This window comes from Ahaetulla prasina, chromosome 3, assembly GCF_028640845.1.
Source record: "Ahaetulla prasina isolate Xishuangbanna chromosome 3, ASM2864084v1, whole genome shotgun sequence".
In the NCBI taxonomy this organism is placed as follows: Eukaryota; Metazoa; Chordata; class Lepidosauria; order Squamata; family Colubridae; genus Ahaetulla; species Ahaetulla prasina.
Window position 1 is genome coordinate 174,688,831 of NC_080541.1, and position 22,688 is coordinate 174,711,518.

General features: G+C 36.4%; 1 protein-coding gene across 12 annotated transcripts in view; it reads right to left on the minus strand.

Moving 5' to 3' along the window:
- The window catches only part of MAST2 (microtubule associated serine/threonine kinase 2), a 178,369-nt gene that overhangs the window by 84,992 nt on the left and 70,689 nt on the right, over nt 1-22,688 (minus strand). For 6 of the 12 annotated variants that reach the window (XM_058178902.1, XM_058178898.1, XM_058178903.1 and 3 more), the window contains exon 5: nt 12,609-12,815. The exons of 3 other annotated variants lie outside the window; for them this stretch is intronic. In XM_058178902.1, the coding sequence (XP_058034885.1) occupies nt 12,609-12,815 (207 nt within the window). Of the gene's footprint in view, nt 1-10,877; nt 11,778-12,608; nt 12,816-14,019; nt 14,570-22,688 lie in introns of those variants that run through there. 3 more of the 12 variants (XM_058178907.1, XM_058178908.1, XM_058178909.1) reach the window with 3 other exon arrangements.

The window sequence follows — 22,688 nt, forward strand, 5'->3', positions numbered from 1 at the left end:
TGCTCAAGAAACCTCAATAGAGGCTTGCATTGCCCACACCGCTGTTGTGGCCGCACTCTTGTGGAATGGGCTGTAATCCGTCTAAACAATGAAAGGGCCTGTAGTTCATAGGTCTTGGTGATACACACTCGGATCCAGTGGCCCAGTCGATGGAGTGACCTTGCTGCCTAGGGAAGCAAGTTGGAAAGATACAAAGAGCGACTCTGTCTTCCTGAAGGAGGAAGTCCTCTTAATATAAATGCGGAGGGCCCTCCTCACTTCCAAGGTGTGCAACTTCTTCTCCAGGGTGTGCATTGGATTGGGGCAGAAGTTGGGCAAGATAAGTTCCTGAGCCCTGTGGAACCAGGAGTTCACCATAGGCATGAAGGAAGGAATCGCAATACCACCCGATTAGGATAGACGGTACAGAGGTCCTTCCTGAGAGAGAGTGCCACCAGCTCTGAAATCTGTCTAGCCGATGTGATGGCTACCAGGAAGGCGACTTTGCAGGTTAGGAAATGCAGTGTGGCCAATCTCAGTGGTTCAAACAAGGCCTCAATCAGCAAAAGTAGTACCTTAGTCAGATCTCATGTAGGGTATCCGTAAACCGCTGGAAGCCGTAGGTTCGTTGCACCCCTAATGAACCTGTGGATGGTCGGGTGATGAGCGACGGAGTGCAGAGCCCCGCAAGAAAGAACTGAGAATAGGGCAGCTACCTGATGACAGATAGTGTTGGGCAATAGCCCCTTGTCTAGCCCCTTCTAGAGGAACTCCAGTATCTGTGGCACGGATACCGATGCCAGGTTAAAACCCAACCTGGAGCACCAAGTGCAGAATGTCTTCCAGGTCATGTTATATATTTGATCGGTGGAAGGCCGCCTAGAGGTCTGCATAATTTATATAACCCTGGAGGAGTAATTGTCCCGGCTCAGAAATCTCCGCTCAAATGCCAGGCGGTCAGCTATAGCCACTGTGGATTGGGGTGGACCAAGACCCCCTGGCTGAGGGAGATACTGTCTGGCAGTATCCTCCAAGGACTGGCCACCAACAGGGCAATCAGGACAGCAAACCATGGTCACCGGGGCCAGTGGAATGCAATTAGCAGCACCTCCTCCTTTTCCACCAAAATCTTTCGGATTACTCTTGGGATGAGGGGGAGGGGGGGAAAGCATAGAAAAGTTCCCGGGGCCAAGGACTGCAAAGCGCATCGGTCCCTTCCGTCCCCGGTACTGCAAACCTTGCAAAAAACCTCGGCAGTTGAGTGTTGCCCTTGGTGGCAAACAGGTTCACAGCTGGGCATCCAAATTGCTCCGTAATCTGGATCGCCTCAGTGCGGCCCTCGAGCTAGGGTTTGAGCTAAAAGCTCTTCATGCTGGAATGTTGTCAGTGGCTCTACCAGCCAAGACTGGGAGCCCACCATGATGGAATTGGTAGGTTCTGTTGGAGAAGAAATCCAGGAATCGTTGACCAGAAAAAAACATGTCTGTCTTTGACTGAGACTAAGTCAAAAGCTGGGGACCGTTGATAAAGGAGGTGTATCCTCACAGCTCTGGCAGACTCAGTCTAATTGGCTAGCAGACGGGATCAACCCATTTCTAGATGCTATCTCCACCACAATGGAGAAATTATTATTACAGCAAAACTTAATTTAGTTCCACAGTAGTTTTAAATCAAAACTATCCTTCACTGTCTATGAACACTGACTTATTAATGAACTGTGAATAACCTAACTACAAGTCTATACAACATAACTCTCATCTTTCTCTTTACCTCGCAGTTTTAAACTTTTAAACGATGAGAACCTCCTGATTAGCAAATCACTTCATTCCCTGAAATGATATATTTATTATTACAAGATGGCACTATGTATTTTAATAGTCTGAAGGGTACCATTCAAAATCCAATATGGCCTATCCTAAAAATCATTTTAAAACAAAGATTTTCCAGATTTTAAGAACTTCAATCCTGATTTTTTTTAAAAAAAAATATTCTAAGTATTGATAATAAATGTACATCTTCATAATACTTCTCTTATAGAAGAGAAGCTAGGAATCTATATTTTCAATCCCTTTCAGACAAACATCTTAAGCAGCTTTGGATAGTTTAAATATTAAAACATAACTGCATTTAATTACATTTCTCAGTCATCAGCTTTGATCCCCATAGCATTCTCAATTATGTGAAAATAGTAGATCAAGAAAAAAATTTCATCATATCATCATCATTACATTTTGGATTGCCTTAGCATTTTGTTTGTTTGTTTGTTTTTGACAATGACAAACTATATAGCATATCCAAAAGGAACCATATATGATCTTTGGAGGCTTCAAAACCAACAGAAACCCTGTACAATCAAATCACAAGCAGTAAATAAAGGGAGTTGAGTACTAACAATCTGCCTCCAAATCAAATGAGAAAGCCAAAGCAAATCAACATTATGAGCTGTTCCATTAATGTCAGTGAATCAAATATGCAGGTAGAAAGGCTCTTATTTTCAATGTATTTGCTTTGTGCTGATTTCATCTAGGCTTGTCTGCCTTTATATCTACCGAAAGAAGCGTGCATGAAATGACATCTATTTTTCTAAGGAAATTCAATGACATCATTAGAATTGTATTTAAAATTCATTTCACTCAATTAGGAAGGAAGGAAGGAAGGAAGGAAGGAAGGAAGGAAGGAAGGAAGGAAGGAAGGAAGGAAGGAAGGAAGGAAGGAAGGAAGGAAGGAAGATTTTGCTTGTGCTGGTGAAGACAACCAGAATGAATCCAGTATTTTGCCTGAGGTATACAAGAGGAAATGGCAATTTATTTTTAAAAATGCCACAGAAAGAAAAATAGAACTGTCATCCCCACACTGACATAGTGAGTACTTATGCTCCTGAAAGAAGCAAATAATCTTGCTAGTGGCAACAATTAATGTACCATGAATTTGAGAAGAATCATGATTCAGGCAATGGCCTGTTTCACATATAAACTTTCTTGTGAGAATTATAAATTATCCATCATCTTTTTTTCAAAACAATTCTCTTTTTGAAAACTTTTTATGAATGGTCTTTGAAAAACATGTATTGCAGTATCCCTTTGGCAAGTATTCATAATTTACCATCCCTCTAAATGTAGGTCACCATATAATATGAGATTATTAGTCAAAAGATGTTTGTCTCCACATTTGTTAAAACATTTATATTCTACTTCTGGGTCAAATGGAACTGTCATTATGATCACGTTACATGTGCTTTGCCAATTGCACTGGCTCCTAGATTTCTTTCCAAGTTCAGTTAAATGTGATGCGGTGACCTTTGAAATCATTCAGAGCTTGAAACAAGAATATAGAAGGATCACTTCACTTTCCTTCAACTTGAAATCTCTAAGAGAGGCTCCTCAAGTGACAATTCAAGAAAGAATCTTTTTTACTTTGGTAATCTAACTAAGGAAATGTTCTTTTCAAGGGGGTTTATCTGGCCTATTCTAGTAGTGCACTGATATGAAGTAACATCTTTGACTGCAAAAAATCCAAAAATGTAGGTTTTTTTCTGTCAGTCTTCAGAATTCATTTTTGTGTGTGTTTGTTTCTGTGTATTTATTGGTATGAAGAAGTACATTCTCATTTCTCATCCTCTAGAAGTGGAAACATTCCACATTTCTCAAAATATCACTTTAAAGGGGCCAGCCCCAGAGTCTATGACTTTTTGGATATAACTCAGAAGATTTAGAGAAAGCAGTATCAGGGAAGATTTCTGGTGAGGATATGGTAAGCTAGACATCCCTGAAGGAGCAGGGACAGCATTACAGCAAAGATTGGTGGCCAAGGATGGATCCTAGTTGGCAAAATATCTCCTGAACAAGAAGAGAGCATGAAATTGTCCACATGTATTGCAGACAGCTGGTCTTTAAATGGCAAGCACTTTAGATGGCAAGCACTAAGGTATTTGTGGTCAGCTGGTAAATGGAGTGGCTGGAAGACAAGCAATTCCATCTATGATCACAAACATAACATAGCCTAAATGGATGCAAAGCTCAGCTGAACCTCATTCTTAATCAATTTTGGAATTAGTTTTTTACTGCATTCAATTATTAAAGATCATCAGAGTAGCAAGTTTGATGGCATTCACAGGATGATTTTCTTTTGATCTTTAATGAAAGAAATTTTAAATGCAACTTTAAGAACATTTTTGGGAAATATTTGGGAACAGCAAACGTGTGCTTAAAGTGTTGTTTCCCTTAAAGTTATAAATGAACTAAAGCTCTGGATTAGGGTTTCGTAAACAGGATTCTGTGGAAACCTAACAAATACATTTACATTTATAAACTGTTCGCATATTAATTTTCAATTTTAGTATACTAAAGAAAATTTTGTCATTTCTATAAAATATAAATTTAAATATTGTGTGTGTGTACACACACACACACACATATAAATAGTAGGAAGTTAAAATGTCCACTTCCAGAAATTATATACTTTTAGAAGATATTTTATAAAAGATAGGCAAGAAATATTTTCTTAAATGAAAAAGTATACTTAATAAAACACTTAAAATTAAAATTAAAATAATTAAAAATGTTTTAAAACATGAAAAGCATGTTTGGTGCATTCTATCATTATGCTCATTTCCCAAATTACAATCTTACTTTAAATATAATCAGTTGCAGACTAAAAACAGCTATCAACTTTATATCCTACATGAGACAGAAACAAACAACTCTTCCAAGCAACCTATTATTCAAAAGAAAAATGAATTTCCTTTTGTTTATCTCTATAGTAGAGCAAGAGAAATAAAAACAGGGCAGCTGGCTGTGCAAAGAAAATGGCTCAACAAATAATCTGATAATAGATAAAATCATTTAATAAAACATATAATTTTAAAAAGTTATGTTCCATTTTATTAAATAAGATCATGCGTAAACATTGCTAGAATGGGTGACATATTTGCAATGTTTTCTCTGAGCTGCTTTATCGTAATTTATAATACCAATATATATTCATGCTCTTCTGAAATACAAGATTAGAACACAAAATTACTTGGATATAATCCTCTGTTCCAATATAGGAATAGGAGATACAGTATCATAAGCATCACTCTTCTAAACAAGCTAAGAAAGGCAAAATATCTTATAGTTAGGAGTTTCCAGTATTTTTCCACTTTCGGAAATTAAGATAGTTCAGACTCAATTGATATGGATGTCAAGAATTCAACTATCACTGCTATATTTAAGAAATCTCTCTTAGCATGTTCAGTTTGACCTAGATCTTACGTATAAATTTAACAATCTCTAATGAAATCTCATTTTACTACCATTTTAAAATTCAAAGAAGACAGGCAGAGGAAGTCTTCTTAATTTTATCAAAGATCCCTGTGTCATTTTCTTTATATAATATTGTTTTATTTGATTGTTTTTCAGCCACCCAGAGTAACTTTTTGCAAGATGAGCAGCTATATGCTCATCACCAATCATATTGTGAAGTATGTGGATAATACAACATTGGTGGATCTTATTCAGGATGATAATGAGGGTGATTACCGGGAGGAGATAAAGCAGGGGTGTCAAACTTGCGGCCCGCAGCCCAATGCATCACAGGCCACACCCACCACAGCGCCCCGAATGGGAAAAACGTTATGAAAAATCATGTGATGGTAACATGACACCACGAGTTTGAAACCCGTGAGGTAGAAGATTTGATGAACTGGTGTAATAAAAACAGCCTGGTTTTAAATGTAGGAAAAATAGAAGAGATCATTATCGATTTCAGAAAAGGCAGGTACAACCATTCACCTCTGTGTATTAATGATTCAACTGTGGAGGTGGTTAGTAGTATTAAGTTTCTGCATGTGTAGCTAATAAGCAGGTTAACTTGATCACTCACTGGTGTAACAAGCACAGCAATGCCTGTATTTTCTGTGTCATATGAGAAGAGCACATCTTCCTTCTTCTGTCCTTACCACTTTCTATAGAGGGACAACTGAAAGCATCTGGTCATATGGTATTCCTGTTTGGTTTGGAGCTATTACTGTTTCAGACAGGAAGGCTGTGCAGAGAGTGGTGACTATGGCAGGAAAGATTATTGGAAGTTCACTTCCTTCTATCCAGGACATAGCATATAACTGCTGCTTGATCCGCTGTGTTGTCTGAGATGCTACACAACCTCTCCATGATTGCTTTTCTTTGTTACCTTCTTGGAGGAGGCTTTGTGGTATCCAAAGCAACAACTAGATTCTGTAATAGCTTTGTATCATATAGTATCAACCTTGTTAAGTCCTCAAGACTCTTTTTTCTGCTATATATTCAATATGGACTGTGGTGTGTGTGTGTAAGAAATGGTATTAAGAAACAAGCATAGATATTTGAGCCACAACAAATCACTTTTAGTTCTTAGGATGATCTGGGATAGTTACTGTGTTTTTCCGAAAACACGACCCACCCAAATAAGCCCAACCCTAATTTTCGGGGGGGGGTGGGCCTAATATTATCCTTACCCCGAAAATAAGCCCAGGGGATGGGCATGGCCAGCACAAGTGGAGGTGCAGGCACAAGGGGGCAACTGTACAAATACTGCTTTTGCCCTTCTCTTTCTGGGCTCAACACTTCTGCTTGCTGGACTGCTTTCCCGAAGCCAGCAGCTCTGCAGCCAGCTGCTTTGCTTTTTCCCTCTTTTTGAGAAGTGAACAGGAGGCTTTTTGGCAAATGGGAGAAAATTAGGAGGGGGATTTTGCTACCTGTTATCCATTCCTGAAGTTCAGCACAGACTGAGGGAAGGATGACAGGTAGCAAAGTCCCCCTCCCCATTTTCCTCCTGTTCACCAAAAGCCTCCATTCCGAACACTGAAGGTTCAGAATAGAGGTGACGGTGCGTGCACAGCGTGGCCAGCTCACCGAGTCTATCCTGCGGCATCTCAAAAAAAGTAAGACTGCCTCGAAACTTATTTTCAAGTCTAAAAGAAAATAAGACTCAGTCTTATTTTCTGAGAAACATGGTAAGAAGCCGTGATCAATTTTCTACGAGTTGTTTACAATAACAGTTTGTTAACAGAGAGTTTTGAATTTTTAATCTTATCTTTTTTATTATACCAGTAACTGTTCTTCCTGTTAACTATTTTGTTATTAATATAGCATATACAATAAATGACAAGTTAATTACTTGCAAATAGAATTAGTAGCTTAGTATTTAAAATTCTTTGAGCCTGTTTCACAAGGAGTGGGAATTAATATTGTCATAATATATTAATCAGTATTTAATTGGGGGGACAATATATGTATATGTATTAGCTTTTTTAATGCACTTTTTTAAATATCTTGTTTGTTTTTTGTTTGTTTCTTTTTTTAAAAAAATGGCATTTTGTATTGTAACTTTTTTTGAATAAAATAAAAATAGATTTAAAAAATGTTGCACAGAGGCAAGTTTTAGTGAAAAGTTACCTTTTCTACCTATAAAACATTTCTTTTTTGGGGGGAAAGGAATAAAGGAAAACAAGGAAGCTAACAACTACATCCAGACAAGGTAAGAACTAAGTCAAGATAAAATAAATACAGTCAACTTAGGTAAACTATGTAGTACTATGTATCAACAGAAGTTTCAGAAGAGAACTAGAGACTCAACCTCTTTTAGATACTCATAGCCAGGCCCTCTTTGTTCTTCCTTCTTTCCTGAATACTTATCCCTAGTTATAAAAAAATAAGAGAAATAAGTAAAAATCAACCTCTTTGGGAAAATTGCATTGCCCGATCATAGTACGATTCCACCTATGATGGCATGGACCTAGCCATCAAATCAGAAATTATCTATAAGATTAAATGAAGATTCCAAAGGTGAAATATACAATAGCTTGTGACCCAAAGACTTATCCAAAATATTGCAAGTAAGTAAAGTAGCCTTTCTCATTCCAGAAAAGGCAGCAGCAAATTCCATGCTTTTATTGGCGGCCAATCATGTACAGTTTGCCTTCTAATTTTAATATTTGTCACCACTTTTCTAAAAAAGTAACAAATTCTTGGTTCAATTATTCAATAGTTCTATTTTCTTCATAAATTTCTTGAAATAATTGTTCCAATTTCCACCTCCGTTTCAACTGACCTGATTCTTACATACCAAGGCATCTACAAAAGCAGTCAATATCATCAAAATTGCAGCCTGACCAGGCAATGAAAGCCTATCCCCTTTTAAATGTGTCACATACAACATGCACATTAAAAACGAAGGGGCTTCATTGTCCAGTCAAATCCACTATTTTGATTTTGTTGACTGCTCCTGCAAACATTTTTACTAAATACAACTGCATCTATGTGTCTGAAATAACATACTTCAGAAATCACTTCATTCATATTGGAAGCCTTCATTAAAATTATATAAAAGATTTGATAAACTATATATACAAGTTCAGTAAGTCTCAAACTGCTTGGCCATTTCACATGGTAGAAACCATATCAGCTGAGGGAATCAAACTAGGATTAATTTTCACAAACTTTTGCTATCTCATTTAGAAGAATTAAACTCAAAAACTCTACAGATATAGCAGATTCTTCTATTCTCAACATGCTAGAATGCCTGGAAGAGACATGCTATATCTGGAAAGGCGAAATATGGCAAAAGAAGAAAAAAATCATTCAAATATTTATGGGAAAATGTTTCAGAAGGTTAATAAATGTGCTATTAATAGATACTAAAACCTAATTTATCTACTAGTGTCACAAACTAACCTGACAGCATGAATATAAATTCCAAATTAGCAGAAACAGGGACTGAAGGGTACCTAACTCCATAAGTGACAATAAAGCGATTGATAATGCAAAATCAAGAATTACACAGCTAAAGGTAGTAAATTGTTAAATCTTACGAAGTGTATTCTGAGACACGATTACATATCTATTGATTATCAACAAGTTTTAAATGGCATATGAACCTCTGAAAATGTAAAACAGTAAAATTACACTAGCAAAAGTAAAGTGTAATTTTCATCATGAATATGCATTGACTTTATATTTAAAATTAAGCTTCTTATTCATATCTTTACTCCTTCTTAGAAGTACTATTTCCTTTAATGAAAACTATACATTTGTCAGCAGTTCAGTTCCTAACATCCAATCAAATGTTTTCTGGTTGTACCTCAGACATTTTTCAAACTGCTCACAAGATTTGTTTTGATTTATACATGAACATTCATTGCAACATTTTATTCTGTATCATATGTGCCCAGCTCTATATTTTATAAGGCAAATCATATTTTTTTATTTAGGAATAAACATTTTTTTTTAGATTTTTTTTTTATTTTTTGAAAATAAACCACATACGAATCATTTTTGAACAAGGTATCAGTCAGGTGCATAATTAAACATAATTCAAATTTCACACACACCCCACCATTGTATTATTATCCAACGTATTTCCCTTTCCCTCTTAAAATTTTATTATTTGCACATATCTATCATAAAATCTGTTCCATCCCCCTATCCTGAAATCAGTGTTAAATCAAGTCTAATCCCCATATTTTTACCCCCTTTCTTGCCCTTCCTTTCTTCATTCCAAATGTAACAGTAATTATCCCTAATTTCATCGAAGAAAATATTGTTTCATAGTCCAGTACCCAAGAAGAAAAAAGTAAAATAGTAAAAACAAAGTAAAAATCTAAGAAAATTCTCTCTTATATTCCATTTCAATTTCAAAAAAGATCTACGATCACCAGTAAAAATTTCCACATTATCCATTCTCAATAAAAGAGCAAAATAAAAAGGAGCAAACATTTATTTCTCAAAAGATTCCATGCTTATATTCAAATATTCCATTGGAAGTTTTATCACAAATTATTTCAATTTCATTACATATGCTTAAAGATTTCGTATTTTCTTAGCTTATTAAATTCCTTAACACTCCATATCCTCTTTTCTCACCATTTTTATGATCCTCTAATAATATTTAATACAGGCTTTAATTTTATTTTTAATATCATACATTTTATATTCTTCATTATGATTGCTGCAAGCTAGTCTTAATTTTCCTGAGACATTGTTAATGTTCCAGTTCTGTAGTTATCTCTTGTGTTCTTGCTTAGATGTCAATTAAATCTCTACTTGTTCTTTAATGTTTTTAAATCTTAAAGGTCAGCCATCTGGTTACAAGGTCCTCTCTTAGATCTGTCTTGCAATCACATAGATATATCCATCTTTCTTGAAACTGTCCTGAAATCACAAAGACATTTCCACCTTATATTTCTTCCTCTGCCTCTAGATGTCACTCTTTGATCTACCGTTACAATCCACAAATAACAAAGTATCCATTTTGTTTCGCTCTTGCTTAGATGTCAATTAAATCTCTACTTGTTCTTTGATATTTTAAATCTTAGAGGTCATTCTTCTAGTTACAAAGTCCTGTCTTATAGCTGTCTTGCAATTGAAACTGTCCTGAAATCACAAGGTTTTAGGACAGTTTGTTACAATCCACAAATAACAAAGTATCCATTTTGTTTCTGTAGCATTAAACCACACCTTTTCTTTGTTTCAAATTGTTTCCTTTTTTCCAAATTTGTCCCATTTTAATAATTTCTTTATATTCCTTTAAATCCAAATTTATAGAGAATAGAGGAACTTGAAGTGTTCAATTAAAATCAGTTTAAAATCTTCTTTGATTCCTTTCTCTTTTTTTCCCTTTCCTCTTGCATGTAATCTTTAAATAGTTGATAAAAACTTCCAAAATTCTCAAACAACTGTTTTAGTTAAAAGACTTATTTTCTTCTATTTAATTGGGGCTCTAGACTTCAATTCCAAGCCCTCTTTGTCAGAATTTAAGTATTGTTTCATTTATTTCCTTCCGTTTTCATTTTCTATTAAATTTAGCCGCTATTTCACAATTATTCTTTTAAGCTTGTGCCAAAATTCCACAAATTGCCTCTTCGTGAGCTGGTGTTGACTCACCTGGCTTTAATATCTTATTTGATGTTTGTGCTTTATCCTCCTGCCCGTTCTTGTGGCCGTCCCGACTTTGAGCAGCTGATGATGGCTGCGGTCCACCTCACCGAGTCGAGGGAAAAAAGCCGGAGCTTTACAGGGAATTTGAAACTTCCCTGTTCGCTTCAGCGGCTCCCTCATTCTTTGCTGCCTCTGTGGGGCAGTTATGGTCCAAAACGGACCCCCATATCAAGGGGATTTTCGGCACTCACCCCAGAGCTCTTGGGGTTTGCGACTGTTCCGTTGCGACGCTGGCCTTGCCTCCGGTAAACATTATTGTGACGCAGAAAAGAACAATACATTTCAAAGTAAAAGTAATAAAATGAACATCCATAATTAAGGAGAAATCTATAGCCCTGCTCTTTGATAATACTCAGTTGGGTAGGTGGGCAGGAAGCAAGGGATAAAGGAGGTAATGTCAACTACACCGTGTCATTCCATGTATGAATGCCTGGCATGGCCCACTACTTGATCACTTACCCTCAACCTTTGACTGCAGGCCCTGTCCTTAAGACTCTAGGACCAAATTACATTTCATTTTAAAACATTTTAGCCATAATTTTATGAACATCAAGCCCAATAAAAAATGGAAAGAGACTGCAATAAGGACTATACCGGTAATTTCATGATTAAAATTAAAAGAAAACAATTCAAGTAAAATGTCTCAGCCTAAAAAAGATAGTTGTTGATACTATTTTTCCTCTTCCTCTTTTTCCACATCATGTCATATGGCATTCATTTTATTCATATTATCCAAGTCTCAACAATTCTTCTGGGTTGCACCTTATTCTCCAAACTGCATTCCTCAGCACTAATGGCTTTTTCCACATTTTAGTAGCAGTCTTTCTTCGACAATGTGAATCATCTTAAAAACGTTTGAAGGAATCAACAGCCTCTTCTTTTTATTGTGAATTATGAGTTTGTATAGAGAAAATTAAGACAGAAAAAAGCTCCTACATTTTCCCTTCTCTCTCTCTCTCTTTTTCTCTCTCTCCCTCTTTCACACACACGGGGGGGGGGAGGTGTCAGGGGGATGGATATAGAGATAGAGATTTTTTTTTCTTGCACAGCTTTAGGGCAGCAGATGCAAAAGTCATCCAATTTAGATGCAGCAGACAATGTGGTCTCATATCTATAACTGTTTAACTAAGCATGAACACACACACAAAATCTATTTTATTACAAAGTATTAAATATTTTAAAATGCCACAGGCAAACCTGAATGGATAAAGTATGAATTCAGATTCATTTAAACAGCTTTTGTTAATATGTAAAAAGGAAAAATATTTAAAAATATTAATTTATTTTAGAATAAGAAGCAAGTTAAAACTTACTGCTAAAAAAGATAACTACCTCTATTTGGGAAGAACGGAATTAAGTCAATGTATACCTACATTAATCTTTTGTTATTCAGATCTGCACTGAAACACCTCTTTAATTTTATACCTTTAAAGTAACATGTGAAACCATGTGAATGAACAAAAGCTTTAGTATACATGTCGGGCCCAAGATGCCTTTATTATTTGGTAAAATAAGAGGGGCAACTGGATAAATGAATTGGACATTACCTTATCATTAGCTATGTGAATACAATAATATCTTGACTGTTAAAAAGTGCCCTAAAATATGTAAGTTTTAAATATTCCACATAAAAGGTTGCCCAAACCACAAACGCTCCCAGTGTAAGTTCCTCCTTACCTCCACTGAAGTGGACTGCTGTGGCAGGGACTACCAGGGTTGCTTTGAGGTTGTGGATTGAGGTAAAATACTAGAGGAGAGGTTGCAAGGGCACAATCAGCACTAAATGGAATTTTAAGATGTTGCAGACCTGGAGCAGACGTAGGGGAGAACATATGTTGATGGACATCGCTTCCTCGGCAGTGGGAGAGGAAAGGAGAGGAAATTCTGATAAAGTACCACAACAGAAAAAGTCAATTTCTAAACCATCTGACATCTGTAGTCTTTTCAGAAAACAAAATCATGTTCCTGACAATAATGAATCCTAACCAGATGTATCTCCATCTTCAAAATCCCTTAAGGCTTATTAGACACTGTACACAAGAAGTACTGAAGCTATACTTAAAGACCATTTCTTGTGAGTTAGTCCATATGTGTCTTAAAGCTTGATCACATGAAAGCATGAGCTGTTAAAATTGGTTTCAATACTGAATTGGAATTTACAGACTGCTGAAAGGATCCTCTATGTTGGCCTCACATTTAATGATCAATTTTAAGTGCCTGTCTCCATAGAGTCTATTCTCTATATTTAAGTCTTTAGTGGAATGTCTTTTGTTGGTCCCATGACCAATTGCCAGTAGAAATGAACCAAATCTAATTTTTACTATAACTACATGTGGAGATATTTTTTTTAAAATGTTGCTGATCATGATGATAGAATTTGAGTTACACTTTTATTGTACCATGTAAATGGCCTAAGAACTATCAAAGGAATGGGTGCCGTTTTCTTTTTTCTAAGCGAATAAATAATTAATAAACCACAGACAATTTTCTTAAAGATGGCAAAAACGACATTTGCAACAGGACCTTTCTTAATGTTTGGCCAATTGTAGACAAAATTGTTGATTTTCACTTATTTCTAAAAGGTGATGTATATAGAGAGAGACAAACAAACTTTATCTGAAGAATCTGAATTGGGAAAAATACAGATAAAGTTTTATTTAGTCTTGATATGGCTGTATCAATTTCTTTTACTATTCTAAATACTTTATTTGAATCATTAGCCATATGATTGATTGTAAGAGTTAAAACATAAAACCTAAGAGTCAACATTTATTCAGTTTATGCAAATGAACACAAAAATCAAAATACACTGCCTCATTTTATAAAATATTAGGTTAAGCACTGGTTATTTTTCACTACTTCGGCATTACTCCTCCATTAATTATAAAGATTAACAAAAATTATGAATATTTATTTCAAGAGGTGAAAGCATTCTTTTAGGGGAAATATCTTGTATTACTAATAATATATAAACTGTAGTTTTTTTCTACTAAAAACATGAGAACATGTTTTAAACACTAATTCAGGAACAAATATTCCAATAAGATTAGTTAAGATATGGAAATCTATTTTTCAAAATGAGCCTTACTGAACGCGTAGAGATGGAGCTCCAAATCGCTCTCTTCTTCGTTTCATCATTTCACTGTGTGACACACTAAATTTTGTTCAACAACCAGAGATCTTAGAGCCAATTAAATCCAATACTTAGCTTGCAGCAAAGGCCCAATATCAGTCACATATTCTATGCAGTGAACCTCTGTTCATAACTAAGATGTTGTCCAAAAGCTTTCAAATAAATTTTCTGAAACTGATTTATAACCTCCCGAAACAGCTAAATCATAGACAACCAGTATGAAGTACTAGGACTGTGAAGCCTGAAATAAGGACTGGACTTTTTTATCACACAGCCATCCTACCGCATACTTCTACCACCAATCACATTGCAGCTCAACAAATCACTGACAAATGTTTTTTCACTTCAGCAAGCCGCAAGGAAAACAGAAACCAAGAGGGAGAAATGGCACATGAGCAAAAACATTTGGCAGAAGTGTTGCATACCAACATGAAAACTCACACTGTAAAAGTAGTACTCGGGCACTGCTCTGAGCCAGATTTCCAACAAAGCTATGAGCAGCTGCTCTTCGTGTTTGGAGATAATTTTTGATATCTCTTTTGGGATGTTAATCGGGGAACAATGTCATGCCTTCTTCTTTATTCTGGATTATTTTCTTATATTAATATACAATTCAAACCTAAATTATTAAACTATTTTATTAGACCTCCAAGAGATGGAAAAAGTGTTCTAACAGTTATGATTCCTAAAGTGAATCTAGGAATGAATGCGTAAAAACAATGGGTTCAAATGTTACTGATTTTTTTGAGAAGAAGATCACAGAATCCTTTTGAAAAAGAATCTATTTCCTCCTTTATCAGTCATTCTTTCTGACTGTCAAGTAACAGTCCTAGCTGCTGATTCAAATCAATGTAAAGTCCTCGACTTACAATTGCAATTGCAATTGGGGCTGGAATTTTAATTGTAAGTTGTGATGGTCATAAGTCAAAGCTCCCTCATGACTAGACCTGATTTTACAACTGTTTTTATGGTGGTTGTTAAGCAAATCACATGGTTGTAAGGCAAAATCCATTCTACTGAATGGGTACTTTTTGCTGGAAACTGGCAAAAAAAATCACAAATCGCAGTCATGTGACTGTGGGATATTGCAATTAATTGTAAATGTAAGTCAGTTGCCAAGCATCTGAAAATGTGGTCATATGACCATGGGAGGAGGAGTTGTGGCATTTTACATCAGCTGGAACTGCTTTACACTTTTCAAGACTGTTGAATGCCAAACTGTTGTTAAACAACTGATCATAAGTAATTGTAATTATATATATGCCAATGCTAATCAGTGTCCTCAAATCCACCATCTGGAGAAATTTATATAAATCTATCAACCATTATAGCACATATTTATATGCCTCTGATAAATTAGAATATCTTGAGCATCTACCATAATTAGTTCATTTTTTATTGTTTTATTTATTATATCCCATATTCTTTTATTTTTATAACTCAAGGACTTCTGCAACGCTCTCTACATGGGGCTCCCCTTGAAGAGCAACCGAAGACTCCAACTGGTTCAGAATGCAGCCGCGCGGGTGATAGAGGGAGCGACTCGTTGCTCCCATATAACACCCCTCCTGCGCAGGCTTCACTGGCTTCCGGTGGTCTTTCGGGTGCAATTCAAGGTGTTGGTTACCACCTTTAAAGCGCTCCATGGCATAGGACCGGGTTATTTACGGGACCACTTGCTGCTACCGGCGGCCTCCCATCGACCAGTGCACTCCCATAGGGAGGGTCTCCTCAGGGTGCCATCAGCCAGACAATGTCGGCTGACGACCCCCAGGGGGAGGGCCTTCTCTATGGGGGCACCAACCCTCTGGAATGAGCTACCACCGAGTATTCGCCAACTCCCTGATCTCCGGACCTTTCGAAGCGAGCTGAAAACATTTCTGTTTCATCGCACAGGACTGGCCTAATGGTTTTAAATGGGGTTTTTATTGGTTTTTATTGATTTTAAATGGTCCAGCCAATCCTGAACTTTTGTTTTTAAACTGGTTTTAACTTTTATATTGATTGTTTTATTTTGGCTGTAAACCACCCTGAGTCCTTCGGGAGAAGGACGGTATAGAAATTTAAATAATAAATAAATAAATAAATAAATAAATAAATAAATAAATAAATAAATAAATAAATAAATAAATAAATAAATAAATAAGGAAGTCAACTCTTTCCTAGCTAAATCCTTCAATTATTTATTTAGAGTGTCTATTATCATAACAAAGTAAGAGTTACTCAACAGTAAATGTTCTAAAATGCAATTAATTTTTTCTGCCATTAAAACTCTACTAAGAACAATATCACTCACGTCTTGAATTATGCACACTTTTTTTTGCTATTCTCTCTTCATCCACATAATTAAATCTATCTTCCAGTATCCACACAGACCACAGCATTTGCAGCTTCAAATAAATGATAGTTCCTCCATTTCCAATATAACCAAGTCACAAAGAAGTCCATAAACAGGATGAGAAGGCAACAAATTAATCTTGCTGTCATGATGTTTCTCAGTTTGCAGATTACTTAGCCTACTATTATTCATTTCTTTTTAAATAATTTAATTTCTTTAATTTGAATTGTTTTTTAAAAAACTCTTTAAATAAGTTTTGTTTTTGATTTTTGTTTTTTAATAAAGCTCATTTTTTTCCCTAAATATTAAAGCCACAAATAAAGAACCCTATAGAAATTTTCTAAACAAAAACTTTGTTTTCTGAAAATATTTATCAGATATATAGTTGGAATTCCTCTCATAATATAAATTAGTCTGGGAATAACATTCATTTTGAGAATGTTCACCTTAAAATTTAGCGCCATCAAAAATTTAGAAATTTCACTATTTTATTTATATTATATGTTGCTAACTGAATTATGTCTTACGATATAGACATACCTAGATACTTTATGGATTCAGGATCAATTCACATTTTATATTCCTTAAATGGGTTACCAGATTTTCACCTATGGGCATCAGTTCCAATTTGGACTTGTTAATACAGTAATCTGCCATTTTGCTAAAGGCATCCATCTTTTCCATCAATACTGAGATAGCAATGTGACATTTAAAAATAAACAAAATAATTTAATTGCAAATAAAACCAATCTGTGTTTAATTAAATTATGTACTGCCTCGTAGACCTTCAAATGAGTGGATTGCCTGTGAATGTAACTTTGTATGGACCAATATAATAAAATATGCGACTCATTTATATAAAATACAATAGGTTTAAAATGATAGTTATATAAATGTTTTAGAAATGCGCATATATATATATATATATATATATATATATATATATATGAGAATAATAGCATTGAATAACAGTAGAATTGCATTAGAATTGTAACTACTGTTAAATTATTTTTATACTTTTTGCTGTATTGTACTTCACTTTTTTTTTAAAAAAAAAGTGCACTTTTAATGTTTTTCTTTGAAAATCCACAAATAGTAAGTGCATTTTTTCAGTTTCGTGCAAAAAATCTATAAGGGTTTCCAATTAGCCATAAACATAGACAATACATTATCTTTTCTCTAATCGAAGAAGTACATTTAGCCATCTCTGCAAGTTCCATTATCATCACTAATCATTCCTCCTTGGTGGGTAGTTACAAATCTTTCCATCTTTGTGCATACAATAATCTCATTGCAATTATTATGTACAAAAGCATAACTTTTGTTCAAAAATATATTTTAATATGTCCAATATGAACATTCTAATATGAACAATATTCTGTATTAGTAAGTCAAATTTAAAGGTTCTTTAATTGTAATCTTTTTGTTCCTATTCATTCCCTCCTGAAAGTCTCATCTCATCTTAGGTGCTAAAAAACAAGGCTTACTGGTACTTAGGAAATACTTACCCTAATCATACCAAAACTAAGTTGAAAAAAATTCTTTTTCATGACTATGTGACAGTAAAACTACAGCATACAAATTCTGTAAAATGAATGAAAACTATTTCCCCAGAAGTATGGTAAAGAATTGTCCTACAGATAGAACACAATTTTTTTAAAGGCTGAACTGGATAGGAAATTGACTTGCTATCTGTGATGTATCAATTCTATTCATTTTTTTAAGGGTGACTACCATACTTTTCGGAGTATAAGATGCACTTTCTTCCCCTCTAAAAGAGGGTGGAAATGTTGGTGCATCTTATACACCAAATACAGCCATTTTTCGCCTCCTGAAGCCGTGTCCCGCGTGTCCCGTTTTTGCAACAACGGGGGGGGGGGGGCACAGAGGCTTTGAAAGGCCTGCAGAGTGCTCCTGGGGCTGGAGAGGACAAAAATGCCTGTTTTTGTTAAAAATGGGTGAAAAATGGGCCCATTTTTGTGAAAAACGGGGTGCGCAGAGGCTTTGGGAGGCCTGCAAAGTGCTCCTGGGCGCTGGGGAGGGCAAAAACTTTTTTTTCTTGCTTAACTCTTTGAAATCTTGGTAGGTCTTACACCGGTGCGTCTTATAGTCCGAAAAATATGGTACTTTTTAGTTAATGTTACTTTGCATATATTTAAACAGTTTTATATCCCATGGACTTAATCTTTCCCATGGTTCAAACTTTTCTAGGTCAATAAAATCACAACCATCACTCCAATGAAACAAAATCATATACAATTAGGACATGTGAATATCAAAAGGAGAGATATAGATATAGATATATAGATATAGATATAGATATATGTATGTTTTATCGATTACAGAAAAGCTTTTGAATATGTAGAACACAATATGCTATGGGCATCTTTGGGTGATCTTGTGTTCCAACTCACCTGATCAGACTTTAACAGACCACTGATCAGGATTCAACAGTGAGAACACTCTATGGTGATACTGATTGGTTCAGGATCCGTAAGGCAGTTAGACCGGGATCTATTTTGGCACTATTTCTGTTCAATCAGTATGCTGAAGTTATTGTGTAGAAATTAGATTTGGAACTGCCTGATGTTGGAGTGAAGATTGGGGGAAGAACCATAAATAATTTGATGTACGCAGATGATACAACACTATTGACTGAAAATAAGGAACAGCTGGAAAAATGATCTGGAAAATCAAGGACAAAGGTGAAAAAGCAGGATTGTGTCTTAGCATCAGGAAAGCAAACATAAAGACAACAGCTGAAACAGACATGAGATGTTTAAAATCCACAAGAAGGAAATTGAATTATTTTGAGAATTTATCTTCCTTGGATCAAAAATTGTTCATTATGGCAGTTCTACTCCTGAAATCAAATGCAGGATAATCGCAAGCCACACTGCAATAATTAACATGAATAAGATCTGAAAAAGCAGAGCTACTAATACCATATTTCCCCAAAAATAAGACCGTCTTATATTTTTCTGAACCCTGAAATAAGCACTTGGCCTTACTGCCATGCGCTCAAAAGCCCGATTGGGCTTATTATCAGGGGATGTCTTATTTTGGGGAAAACAGGGTATAAATGTAAAAAGCAGAGGCTAGTTAGAGCCAGTCTTTCCTATAGTTATTATGGGTCCGAGAGTTGGACACTAAGAATGACTGATCAAAAATTGACACATTTGTACTGTGGTGCTGATGTGGTGTAAATTACTGTGCATACCATGGACAGCCAGAGCAATCAAAAGAGAGGTGCTGATTTGTATAAATCCAGAAACATCCTCAGAAACCAATTATTACAAGACTATGTCTGATTTACTTTGATCATATCATGCGTGCAAATTGGAGAAATTAGGGATGCTAGGAATGGTTAGTTGAACAAGAAGAAGGGGCAAGCAAGGAACTGGTCTGATAACAATAAAAACTGATACAAAGATGAACATTCAACAACTGAAAGAAGTTGTGCATGACAGGGTAGCTTGGAGACCACTTGCCTATACAGTCGCCAAAAATTGCAGACGTTTGAACTGTTGAAACAACAACAGTTAGAAAGGTTGAGAGATAAATAATATTAGTTTAAATTTTCATAAATAACTAGTATGAAAATCAGCATTTCTTTCTTTGTTTGTTTGTTTAACAGGCTACCCCCAATCTATCATAATTCTGGATGACTTTCAGCATAAAACAATAAAAACCCTAAAGTATATATCCTAGAAAACAAAGTTGAGAAAAACAATGCCAATGTAATCAAAACACCACACGGGGAGTCCATTATCCACTTTACCCCAAGGGTCAGAGAACAGCCAGGCCTCTAAGGCCTTATTTAAATAAGGTCAAGTCCTAAAAATATCAGGAAGAAGGTGATTTAGAGGCCTATCAACAATGCACCCATTTCTCAGTAAGTAAAACCAAGGCTTTAAGTAAAACCAAGGAAACAATCTGTCACAGAGAAAATAAAAGAGATTAAGAGCAAAGCAGTTAATCTGAAAGGTATTAGCTTCAACTAAATTTGAAAATCATCACTTTTGCTAAGGGAAAAGGATAGAACTGAAGACAAGGAATAAAACAGAAGATGGAAACATCACAGAACTGCAAAACAAACTAATAAAAAACCACATGCAGGAAGAAATAATAGCAGCAAGCTGTATCCAAATGAACAATTTCTTGACTGTTTCATTTAGGAAGAGTAACTTGACTTGTAGGAAACATGGTTTCTTATATTTCTTTCATTTATTCACCTAGAAAGCTATTTTTCTATTCACAATCCACTTACCATTTTGAAAGCACTAATATTAAAAAAAAAAAGTTAAATAACCATAATTAATATGCAGCATGAACTAAGAATAGTTTCTGAATGGTTTTTTTCCCGTTAAATATAGATATATATATATTATCATAATCCCAATGAGACTTTTTGGGGGGAAAACAAAGTGATGAAGCACTTTCACATTTGAACATAAGTAAGTATTTAAAATTATATCCCTGAGCATGGTGATGTCTCATGAGTTTAAACTTCAATTACTGAAACAGTTAGGCAAAATTTCCAGATAGGAAAATAGATGGAAATATGACTATGAGCTTCTATGCCTATTTCTTTCTCCCCTGAGTTGCAACTGTTTGCCTTTTACTAGCGCAATGAATATTTCTGCCATTTTGCTCTATACGAATCTGACGTCTTTTCTCTTGTCAGCTTGGAATTTTCAGACTAAACCAGTATCAATCAGGGAAAAACTGACAGTCACTACAATTACCCATGTATACGCACTTCTGAACCATCTTCTGTTTACTTAAAATACAACTAACAACCTGTTTGCATTATGTAATTCGCGGGGGGAGGAATGGGCGTTGGCTTACCTGAACGCCCCTTCTTGAAAAAGTAAGAACGCTGGTCAGACTGGGGTTTCTCCTGTGCCTAGCCAATTAGGACTGTGTCTGCTTCTTTCATTTGGCCCTGCCTCTTCTGCCTTCCAGCTTTTCAGCGAGGACGCTGCCACAGACTGATGTGTCTACCTGAAACGATAAAGAATTAATAGCCACCTCACCCCAACAGCCCTTGAGCCCGGCAGGAATACCCCGGGGGGGCTGACCAGCGTTCCCACTTCTCCAAGAAGGGGCGTTCAGGTAAGCCAATGCCCATTCTCCCAGTCAGTGGGAACACCAGTCAGACTGGGGACATACCAAAGTAGAAGTCCTCATCGGGTGAGAAACTGCTGGCTCTCCAAGGGTTGGTCAGACAGAACTTGTTGTAGAACACGTCTGCCGAAAGCCGCGTCTGCCGACGCATAGGCGTCTAACTTATAGTGTCTTATGAACGGTTTTGTGCCTCGTCCGGTGTCGGGGAAGACAATGTGGCTGCAGTGCAAATCTCCTGTATCGAAGCATGTGTGTTCCATACCGCCGAAGTCGCTGTGCTCCGGGTCGAGTGAGCTGATATGTGGCCTGGAACGGGCAATGATTGATGTTGGTATGCTGCCGCAATCGTCGCTCGGATCCATTTACTCAGTGTGCTAGAGTTTATCCTGAGGCCCAAGGACGATGGTAAAAAGGATACGAATAAGGACTCTGACTTTCGGAAAAACGCCATGCGAGAAATGTGTATTTTCAACGCTCTGCGGACGTCAAGCGTGTGCCATAATTGTTCTTGCCTGTGTACGGGAGAGGGACAGAAGTCCGGAAGTACTATTTCCTCTGATCGGTGAAAGACCGTGTTAACTTTAGTCATGAAGGTAGGATCTAGTCTGAGAATCACTCTATTGGTGTGGAACACACATAGGTCTTTCCTGACCGAGAGAGCTGCCAGTTCAGAAACTCTGCATGCCGACGTAATTGCTAAAAGAAATGAGACTTTGAACGATAAGAATCACAGCGCAACTTCCCGCAGAGGTTCAAATGGAGGCTTGGTCAATGCCGTTAGGACCACATTGAGTCGCCATGTCAGAAAACGGTGAACAGTTGGATGGCTCAGGTTAGAAGCCCCTCTTAGAAAAATGCGGATTAGCGGGTCCTTGGCTGCCACAGTGAATGCGTCACCTGCCATAACTGAAGAGAGTGCCGCCACTTGCTTTCGTAAGGTGTTAGTAGCCAAGCCCTTTCTGAACCCGTTTTGCAGAAACTATAAGATTTGGAGAACAGATGCTTTGGTAGGTATTACTGAGTTGTCCCTACACCAGGAGCAGAAGGATCGCCAAGAGGTCTCATAAATATGAGAAGTAGATGGTCGGCGCAAAGCCTGAAGAATTTCAATTACCTCATCAGGAATGTTGGAGGCCCTTAGGAATCTCCGCTCAAC